The 11,380-nt window shown below is 36.9% G+C and overlaps 1 protein-coding gene across 1 annotated transcript; it reads left to right on the top strand.

Annotated features, from left to right (window-relative positions):
- The first annotated feature begins 1,103 nt into the window (after window positions 1-1,103).
- On the top strand, window positions 1,104-9,553 carry LOC145661435 (methyl farnesoate epoxidase-like). Its single transcript, XM_081726741.1, has 3 exons — window positions 1,104-1,227; window positions 7,924-8,172; window positions 9,099-9,553. The coding sequence occupies exons 1-3, from the start codon at window positions 1,104-1,106 to the stop codon at window positions 9,551-9,553; spliced, it is 828 nt and encodes a 275-aa protein (XP_081582867.1).
- The last annotated feature ends 1,827 nt before the right edge of the window (window positions 9,554-11,380 follow it).

Genomic DNA, 11,380 nt, shown 5'->3' with positions numbered 1-11,380 from the left:
AAGGCATTCTCCGCAAATGCCTGGCGTATGCGGCGACTTAATGTGGCAGTTGAGCACTTTAAAGTTATACAACAAACACACGTGAATAAGCTGCTTCGAAACATCCGTTTCTTTTCGACGCTGGACGAGCTATGACCACTATATAAGCCCAATGTGCCTCTATTACTGGAGGTTGATAATCAGATTAAGTCCAGATTGCTTGTCTGCCACTTGCGTTACTTCGTTTCCTCTCTGTGAGCAAATGATTATTTGGACATCAGAAACAACAAGAAATTATTTTTTTTACCTTGTTCATATCTGTATTGAACTGAATTTGATACGGCTCGAAAAAATGAGAATCCAAACTCTTTGAGATGGTTTTACAGGAAAAAGTAATAGAAAGTACTCACCACAAAATATTGCAAGTAGCTTGAAGATTTTTTATTTTCAAGATTTAAATACAAGTATTTACTGCAATGTTTCCTTTTACCGGTAATTATTCCATTTTGAACACTCTTGTAGTGTATTTAAATTGATTTGGTTACCCCGTGTAAAAGTAGTAAAATTGCATTAGAAGTAAAATTTAAATGCCAGTCACACCAAACCATAATATAACGGCTTACTTTCACCTATTTCCTATATATGTCTGATCTTAATGAGTCATTAAACGTCACAAATGACTAATCAAGATCAGTGAGTCCGGCATGATATGAAACGTTTTTTCTATTTTAATGTAAGAGACTAGCTGCGATTAAAAAAACGAAAACTGCTTTTACGAAACATGTTTTATACCGTACTAGAAATATCGCACTACTTTCAGACCAATATGATAGTACTATAGTAATAAATAAAATGTAGAAGAGCTGCAGCTCTTTACAATTAAAATAACAATTTAATTGAACGATCATTGCATTAGAAATACCCGGTAAAATATGAACTGTTCCTAAGAAGGCTCCCATGTCTTCCGTGGCTTGTCTTCCGTATCTCCCATGTCATGAGCAGTGGTAAAAAAAAGGCACGCATATCGCTACGGAACACACTGAATATATCCGTCATTGTCAACCAAGATGACTTAAGTGACTTATGAAATTGCAAATTGTTCGGCCAGGAAAGCTGGTGCTAGTATGCCTATAACAGGTGCATTTATAGTGAGTTCAAGTACTCCAGTGTCAAAAATGTGTCAACAGTGGTTGAATAACAGTCAATCATCTGCTAGACAGGGCTATACACGTGCAGTGGACAAAGGAAGTGAGCAAAGAGTATAATGTATGGTATCACAGAAAATGCTTGTGATTTTGCAACAATTGAGCCAGAAGTAAAACAGTGGGTCAAAACGACGAATTTCAACAATGACCATGCAACGTATTTGCATCGGCTGAGATATCACTTACACTAGCATTAGGACCTTATCACAAGATAGCGGAATCTACAATTTTGGTTCGCATGGGCAAAGGCAAGATGTCATTGGGTTATGGATCAATGGCAAAATATTTTCTGGAGTGATGAGACCAGCTTTTTGCTGAAATATTATGAGTTCAAAGCTGGTGTAAACAACACGAATTTATGTCTCGGGGTTGCACGATGGGAGATCGAGGCTGGAGCGTTGATGTTACTTCTTGCGGATTAATCGTCTCGCTTTTCCTAGGATCATTATTTATCATTCGCCAAACTTTGAATGGCGATTAGGTGATCCCCTGAACACACACACACACACACACACACACACACACACACACATATATATATATATATATATATATATATATATATATATATATATATATATATATATATATATATATATATATATATATACGGGCCGAGTACCCTGACAACTGTGCAATATTCCTGCAGGGAAACTCAACGTGTTAGCGGACTTTTATAACTGTAGAATGGTTGAAGGAACATGAAAAAGAGTTCTCAACAAGACCCTGGCTTCCAAACGTGCCATACTTCTCCAGTATGGTTTTCTATTTTTTTCCACTCTAAAACAAGGGTAAATTACTGAGAGGTGAAATTCAAAGATTGCAATTTGATCAAAAATGATTCTAACAATTTTGTGTATATTTCATAAATCAATATTTCGTTAACCACCTCATAAGATGTGGTTTTTTTATGGAAAAACCGACATGGGACTTCGTACTCCTCGGGCTTAGTTTCTTGGCGGTTTTCTCAAAATCACTCTCAGGCGATTCTGTTCATACATGTTCACAAATAAATATTTCATTAACAGCCTGACAATGTGACCTAGCTCATTTATACTGAAAATATACGAAGCATGGATTACTCTTGAGGGTAAGATTTTGTAAGACGGTTTTTTTTTTTCGAAAAGAATCCGGTGATTTTGTTAATCCATAAATAAATACTACGAAATGACATGTCATTATTAACCTAAATCATTTATTTCATTCGTAACTCTGACATATGGCATAAGTAACTTTTAATGAAAAGTCTACGAATAATAATTTACTTTTGGAGGTTTGTTTTCTTTGGGTAAAGTTATTTGAAAAGTTGTTATAATTCCGTTCATATTACAGAACGTTTGCGCGGTATCATATCTTTTATTCTTCAAAATTTACCTCTCTTTAGTCATGGTACTTTCAATGCGTCGATGCTAGCGTTTGGAAAGTGGTGATAATCTGAAAGAGGTCACATACAACTTGCTTTGAACAGCGCAAAGCTGTATTGGAAGCATCTCAGTGCTGATTGGGTTGCGCTTGAATGCTTTTAGATTGTCAGTACACTTTCGGAGTGTAGCAGAGTGTTATCGATAGTGATGGACCCGGTGTAGCGGGGAAATTTTACCATCGGAAATTATTAACGGGTAGTAATAATACCCTGGAGATTTATTTCCCTCTCAAATTCCAAAGTATTTGAAATGATTGAACGGAAAATCATATCAAAAGATACATCAAACAGACACCCCAACGAGGGGTAATAATATCCTCGGGAATTAATACCCTCCTCGAATTCCCAATAATTTTAAGTGTTTGAATGGAAAGCCATATTATACAAAAAGATACATCAGGGAAACACTGCAACGAATGGGTTAATAATACCATAGGAAAATTTACTTCCCCAAATTCAGATTAATTTGAAATACTTGAATGGAAAATGAAACCACATCAAAAGATATACAAAAAGAACATCGACTAGAGAAACAACAATACTCTAGAAAACTATTATCGTCTAGAACTCCCAATTATTTGAAACGCTACAACGAAAAATAGTATTATATCAAAAGATACATCAATAGAGGGGGGATTACAGCGACGTGCAGTGTCCTGTAGTGCCCAAATGACGGGTCTGGAACATTTACTTAGAATTACTGTTAAACAAAATGCAATTAATCATTTAATAACACTCATTTCTATTAGCAGTTTTAGAGCTCTACAGCTGGATTAGACTTTGAAAAGGACAAATCCTGCTGCCGTGATTCATATTTTCCATAAATTTCACAAGGAGTACCTTCCTAGCTTGATGCAATGTGCAGTTTTTGAAAAATTGAAAAAATACAAATACAGGGGCTTATGAAGCTATGGGGAAATTTTGTAATTCTTTTATTCAGGCTTTACAAAAGCATTTCGAAACAAACGAATGGATGAGACGGTTTTAAAACTATAAAGGTTATAAACATGTTTCCTGTTTTTCTGAATGGAAGGAATATATTACATCACACAGACTGCATTAGATAAGGAGAGGATGAGAACAGGTTAGATTGAATATCAAGAATAGATAGTCGATCAAGATGTGTGTTTATGAATGCATAAGAACACTTCGCAAGAGTTTGTTGGTAATTTGATCATAGCTTTTTGTAACATTTTCTATGCCGCGAACTGTACAATTATACTGTAGCTCTTACATAACTACAAACATATATTGTATCTTTAATTGTGGAGAAACTATTGATAGACCTTTGTTTTGAAACAGTTTTCTGAAATACTTAATTAATAAAAACTACCGGTATTATATGAAAATTAATTGTTTCCTTACATGAAGCACAGAATTTCCGAAAGAATGATTTATATAATACGGAGTTCTTACTTTCTTACAATGGAATGTTCTAATTGTTTGTATTCTAATTTTATTTTTTAAGACACACACACACAAATAATTCTGAAACTAATTCTAGACATAATTTTATTGCTTAATACTTTACGTAAGGAAATGAAGAAAATACCTATCTTCTTTCTCTAAGTGTTTGAAAATTAAGATTGGTTACTACGTCTGTAAAAAGTTACATACTTTGGATAGAAATCAGTTTCATTATATATATATATATATATATATATATAGGGTGGGCCATTTTAATTAATCCATGGAAATATCTGAAAAATGATAAAACATAGAAGAAATTTTTGAAGTACACGTTATATAATACTAAGGGGGAAACCCAAATGGGAGTATCGGGGGGTAACTTTGAAATGTCAAAAGGGAACATGGGTCGAGTAATACCTCGTTCAAGAGGTCTTGGAAAATTAAGTAACGCTGTACCAAAAGATGTTTCATATTGTGCACCAGTTTCAAAATGGCCGCCACGATATGGTTCGGAAACTCCAGTACCCGTAGTATGAAAACCATGGAAGGTAAATAAATGGAACAAAATTGAAATACGTATATATCATAGGGCATATCGAATGATGTAATCCCTGTGATCCCAGTGGCCTCCCTGAAGGGGTCTTGTGGGCTAACTTCAAAATTTCAATGTCCGACCGGACAACGGTTCGGGCGTACGCTTGACCTACCCAATGCTGTTTGGAAGGCAGACTTCATGCATGGAGAATTGGTGCACTAAGTTAACGCGGATGGCCACAGTTACATTTTGATTAACTATTAGCATTCATGTCATATTGTAAGCTTGAGGGACGAAACGGTGTGTACGTATATCCCCGAAATGCTTTCTGGATAACCAGCACGCATTGCATAAAAGTTTCTCTTTTTTTAGTGACTACAGCGTCATCCTTACAAACAAATGTTTCAACCACACCATACCTATTTGTACGGTTAGCCTTAATTTACGAATTAAAGTAGAGTTCTCGTTTGAACTTTCACTTTACTTTCCACCCCACTCACATACAGAGCGCAGGGAGAGATTATTTTGCAGGACTTGGATTTCTCTCTATACATTATGGCAATTTTACTCTAATATTTTTATCTCTGTTGTATTATTCTCGAGCCTTGGAACGCCTCCCTGGTTTTCCTATTTAATTTTCTTTATTTTCATTTATGTCTAACCGTATTCATACTATGCTGCACTAGACGTTTTCTTAGACACAGTCACCATGTCTTTGCGATCATTTTGAAAACGGTGTCGAAAATTTTCTTACAGAAGCTGTTTGATATTAATTTGTCTATGTAACGTGATGTTAGTATCTTCAAGCTGCTATTTGAAATTTTCAAGTTGGCCCCGGATACCTTTCAGTGGCCCCTTGGAGTCACCCCGACAACACCTCTCGATATGCCTTACGTCACTTAGCTACTCCAGTTTTTCTTTTGTTGATTATCTCCAATCGCTTTCATACTACGGGTACTAAACCTTTTCTCTGACACGGACACTGCCATTTCACATCAATCGTTTTCTCCTGCAATATGTTAGATTTTGCAAGATTTATCGAACGAGGTACCACTCGACTCATGTTACTATTTGAAATTTTGAAGTTAGCCCCCAAGACCCCTTTAGGGAGGCCACTGGGATCAAAGGGACCACACCGTTCGATATGCCCTATGATATTTACGTATTTTAATTTTGTTCCATTAATTTACCTTCCATGGTTTTCACACTACGGGTACTGGAGTTTCCGAACCATATTATGGCGGTCATTTTGAAACTGGTGCACAATATGGAACATCTTTTGGTACAGCGTTACTTAGTTTTCCAAGACCTTTCGAACGAGGTATTACTCGACCCATGTTCCGATTTGACATTTCAAAGTTACCCCCCCAACCCCCATTTAGGGGGGGGCGGAGAGGGGTAATTCTGGAGGAATTGGGTTTCCCCCTTAGCAATATATAACGTGTCTTTGAAACATTTCTTCTATGTTTTATTATTTTTCAGATATTTCCGTGGATTAATTAAAATGGCCCACCCTATATATATATATATATAAATATATATATATTGGGAGTTCCAATTCATTCAGAGTATTTAGTGTTATCGCTGCCTAAACAGTGCAAAATATTCTACTTTCGACATTGCATATTTGAAATACACAAAATTCATGAATATATTTTATTTCAGAATATAATGAAATATGAATATAAATTATTTCAGAACTCTCCCTACTCGTTCAGTCAATGTGATGAGAGAAGGACATGTGAACTGTTAATCTTCTCATTTTTTTAATATAGAAATCGCAAAGCATGGCAGCCATATTGGATACCTACTAATTTTATACTTACAAGGTACATTCGCGAAGTCTCCCTTCGGGATTCGTGTAAAATTGATTTAAATTCAAAGTTCTCTGCGGTCCAATGTGTATTGTACTAATTTTAGCGGCCCATACGGGTAATTTGCATATTTATGGGCCTTCAGATATCCGGAATTCATACTCTACTATAACGCTCGGACAAAAATTGCTTTTAGTTTCCTTAGGTGTAAATGGACAAAAATGTGGGCATATGGAAAAATAATTGGATCAAGTGCGGCTTCTCTGATACATGTTACTCACCCCGGCGGCCATCTTGGATCCGCTATACTGGATTCAACTTTCGGTTTTTGAAATGGGAATAAGTGCAAGTGATATATCAAATTAATGTACAATTTTCTAGGAAATCCACTGGTGGTGTTAATTTTACGGTAACGTGTACGGTACCGTTTGGAAGATATTGCATATTAAATCCCTCCAGGCACTTTGGGAATAGACATTGAAAAGTAATATCAGTTACGGTTACGATGTTCACAAATCAAAACAACTTCTAATTGGAAAAATACTGTAGGCAGTGGCGTATTTAAGAGGGGGCTTTCGGGCTTAAGGCATCCAACAAAAGTTTATTTACTACTGTATCTTAAAATAAATGAAATATCTTGCAGAATTTTCACATTTCTAGAAATAAAGTTAGCAAAGCCCCCCAAACAAAATCGTAGATACGCCACTAACTGTAGGTATAAACAATCTCTTTACAACGTTGGTGTCATAATTATTACATTTCTGTGAGTGATTGTTCTTATTTTCATGTTATACTATAACAAGGATATATTCAATGGAAATACGGTCAAAATGCTTAATGTAAATCCAGATGCGACCAGATTTGGGTGAAGACCAACCATTTCCGTATTTACGTCTGTGTGTATGTATGTATTACGTTCAGAGAATATTTCGTCAACGATAAATCGCGTAAAAAATTACATATACATACGGGACCCTGCACAACTTACTATTTGGTTCAACATTTAACATGCAATACCTTCCAAACGGTACAAGCTACGGTAAAATTAACTACACCAATGAATTTCCGAGAAACTTTTATATGAGTTTGATGTATCATATGCACCTATTCCCATTTGAAAAACCGAAAGTTGAATCCAATATGGCGGATCCAATATGGCGGTAAGGATGAGTAACATGTGTCAGAGAAGCAATACTTAATCCAATTTGTGTTGCATATGCCCACAGTCATGTCCAATTATACCTAAAGAAACTAAATGCAATTTTGTGACCGAGCCTTATAGTAGCGGTTGATTGAATTCCAGATATATGAAGGACCATAAATGTACAAATTACCCCTATGGGCCGCTAAAATTAGTACAATACACATTAAGCCGCAGAAAACTACATTTAAATCAATTTTAGACGAATCCCGAGGGAAGACTTCGGGAATGTAGCTTGTTAGTATATAGAGTATCGGAGCTATTGCTTTTCTTTTATCTAATATAATGAATGGTATTAGATAGAAACGTTTTAACTAAACACGTTCTAATTGTTTTTCTCTTTTTCTTCATTACAGCACCAGCAATTTTACCCTTGATAGGACACCTTCATGTGATTGTTGCGTATTGCATAAAAGCTCGGTCCTATGTTCGGGCCATGGAGATGATATCGAAAGATTACGGACCAATCTTTGCGTTTCGACAATCAAGGATCTTACATGTCATAGTTAATGGAAAGTCTGCTGTTGAGAGTGTGCTGAATAATAAGAATATGCAAGGGCGTGATGTTGATCCTGCTCACAAATTTATTCACAATGCGAACGGAAGTAAGTATATTAAAAGAAGGTACTCATTACTAAGAAGGAACATGCTCTGTACGAAATAAAAATTTATCACTAACAGCTAGTTATACAGACGATATTCAAACCAATATTCAATTGAGCCAAGCTCAACTTAGTCGTGGTTTTGTAGTCACAGTTCAAGATTTTGTATTGTACCATACCGTTGACAAACTGCTTTCAGAAGCTCGAGACTAATCGAATCTATATCAATTTATTAAATTTTCTCTGATGATTTTGATTACTTAGTTCTGATCATTTCTTTCTAGAAAACAATTTACTATTGATTTGTGAACTAAAAGCTATCACAGAATATACATATATACACTGCGCATTACAGGCACCTATGGCCTTAAGCCTTTCAGGTTTGAAGGATAATGTCTCTGATACCGAGAGATGGGAAGGAAGGAGGAAGGAAACAATCTAAGGTCTGTATGTTATTTACAGTCCGTAGCACAAAACGTGCTACATACGCATGTAAGTTTATTGTGAAACGACGAAATCTTTTGCTTCAAAATAAGTGTGCAAAGTAGAACACTGAAATTTCTCCTGGTGTGATTCGGGCCACTTAGACATTATATTGATTCCCTGGGCTGTTAGGTGTAGTTTCACAATAAACTTGCGTGCTCGTGTTGCAGGTTTTTTTGCTTCGGACTGTATCATCCAAGCACTTGCCTGGTGTGAAATAGGAAGACGCAGGAAATACCCTACTGAAGATGGCTGGCCTCAATTGTGAATACGCAATTTAATGAAAGTAAATTGATAAAAATCAGATTCGAAGTAGGTAGTAACTTTCATTTCAAATTCTTTTCTAACAGGTCAATGGCTTTCCCGTGATGCTTTCACAAACAAGAATACTTTAATGCTAGTTTATATAACTAGTGCAACATAACATTATTCTCTTTCTCTTATAGGTATAATGTTTAACTCTGGAGAAATCTGGCATGCAAGGAAGGCCATGTGCGCTAAGATCTTGAGACAAGTTGGTTTTGGTAACAAAGCCATGGAACAAGCGATCATTGAAGAAGTTTTGCGTACGGTGTCATATTTTAAGGAAATGTCTAAAGAGGTGGGTTCCTCTGGAATACCAATGAAGACCATATTCCATGCTCCTGTTATAAGCACCGCATGGCGCATCATTGGAGGACATGGTTACAAATATGATGACCCAGAATTGTTGAAACAACTTGATCTTCAGAAGAAAAATATGAAAGCTAAAATAAATTCAGCAGTGATATTGGACGTCATTCCTATTCTCGAATATATTGCTCCAAACTTTTCTGGATACACAGCAGCAAGAGCTATAGGAAAGCAATTCTTAAAGGAAATCAAGGTACATGACCCAAATGGTATTGTTTTCCTTCAATAATATCTGAGTTTAATAGCACAAATTTACTGCTTTCTTCTTCAAAGGTACTTATAAGTTCAATATGTCGTAAAGATTTTGATGGTAATTCTGGATTGTGTATGCATGACTTCCTTTACGCTGATAACTATCATCCACAGTTTCTCAAGTTCGAAAAAGGGCCTGTTGAAATTAAGCTTTTACGCGACTTTAGACAGCCCTAGTTCTGAAATCATGCACTTCTTCCCGTTATATATATTCCGTTAGTCCGTACCAGGCCTTTAAATCAAAAACGCTCTGAGATATGTACAAACTGAAAAACACGTATCCCATTAGTTGCAAAGGACAATGGAAAGAGGGGTCAAGTGGTATATCGCTTGAAAGCTCTTGTAAAAGGAAAGAAGCTACAACAAGTACGGGTTCTCTACGATCATCCTATGCAAAATGGCGCGGGTCAAAATCTCATCAAAATTTGCATTGAAAACAATACGGTCACCCCTATAAATCTGAAACAGGCAGCCAGACGGAAAAACTGAAAAACAAGTGTCACATGATGTTCAAAGGACAACAGATCGAAGTAAAAAGTTTCGCTCCAGGTTCCTCCGCAGGGTCCTAGATGGGGTCCAACTCAAAATTGTCAAATGGAAAGAGGGGTCAAGTGGTATATCGCTTGAAAGCTCTTGTAAAAAGAAAGAAGCTACAACAAGTCCCGATTCGCTACGATCACCCTATACAACATGGTGGCGGGTCAAAATGTCACCAAAAGTTGCATTAAAGTGAATGTAAAAAAACACATATTCCAGTGGAATTGGTGGTAAAATTGCTGGACAGTGCCCGGTAGCCCTGGAGAGTTGTGGTGTTCATCATAGAAACACATTAGCGAGTGGTGCACACAGCCGAAATATTGAGTCAATGACACTAGTCGGTCGGGAGAAAACAACTGTTTTCACTTTGCTTGCACAGAATTCTTCGAGATGTGGAACGAGGCAAGCATGTTCCTGCATCTGTTTTATAAGAGGTCTGGGGCTCTCCCCAGATCTTGACCTTAGTGTCCGCACAGGATGCGTGTTTGAAAACAATTTGTCGGTAGTTGTGATGTTGCTTCTTAGGGTGGCCTCTCCCCTGCCAGACCTCCGACACTATGGGATCAAAAAATTGAATACTGTATCATCCCGACTGGCTAGTGCAACGGACGAAATATTTCGGCTGTGTTCACTACGCTATGATTTGTTTCCATGATGCTCACCATAACTCTCCAGGGTACAGCAATTATACGGAACATTCCCCTGGGACATGTTGTTTTGTACCATTTACCCGCATTAAGCCCAGAACCCAAAACGGCGGTATAAATAGATCAGTATTCTGGACTTGCAGTGAGCTATCTAATGACGTATAAATCTTGCCAATCCCCGAGTGTCAAGTTGCGACCCTCTCCGCGTTATTATGTTATTTCCGTTCGAGAATGCATTTTTCTCCCAATTCCCGACCTAGGTTTGAATGATGTCACAGCCTGGTTCGTCTGTATAACTATCTTAATCTCAGTGTTCCTCAGTAACAACAGGCGAATAATAGGATTGACGCAAGGTTCCAACCCTGCCCTTACTTGCCTTTTTCTTCCCTTTGTGTCGTGTAAAAATGAAATTCATGAGATATGAATATCGTGAAACGTATAACTTCAAATGAAATACCAAAATGAATCAACATGCACATCTTTAATAAGGATTACTGCAACTGTATCGTGCTGTTTGTTGGTTTATGTTTGTTGTACAAGACATACGCTTTTCGAGAGAAACTGTGGCAGACAACCTTGAATTGAAAGGCATGAACGTGAGGTAGGCTGGAACACAGTTT

Source organism: Thermobia domestica, chromosome 10 (assembly GCF_964235325.1).
Source record: "Thermobia domestica chromosome 10, izTheDome1.hap1.1, whole genome shotgun sequence".
NCBI classification, from domain to species: domain Eukaryota; kingdom Metazoa; phylum Arthropoda; class Insecta; order Zygentoma; family Lepismatidae; genus Thermobia; species Thermobia domestica.
The sequence above is the reverse complement of the archived record's forward strand: the minus strand, read 5'-3'. Positions and strand labels throughout refer to the sequence as shown.

Excerpts from the sequence above, each read along its gene's own strand:
- LOC145661435 (XM_081726741.1), top strand. The coding sequence starts at position 1,104 with ATGCCTATAACAGGTGCATTTATAGTGAGTTCAAGTACTCCAGTGTCA. Across the intron at positions 1,228-7,923 it reads ACGTGCAGTGGACAAAGGAA|CACCAGCAATTTTACCCTTG; the intron begins GTGAGCAAAGAG and ends TCTTCATTACAG. Across the intron at positions 8,173-9,098 it reads TATTCACAATGCGAACGGAA|GTATAATGTTTAACTCTGGA; the intron begins GTAAGTATATTA and ends TTTCTCTTATAG.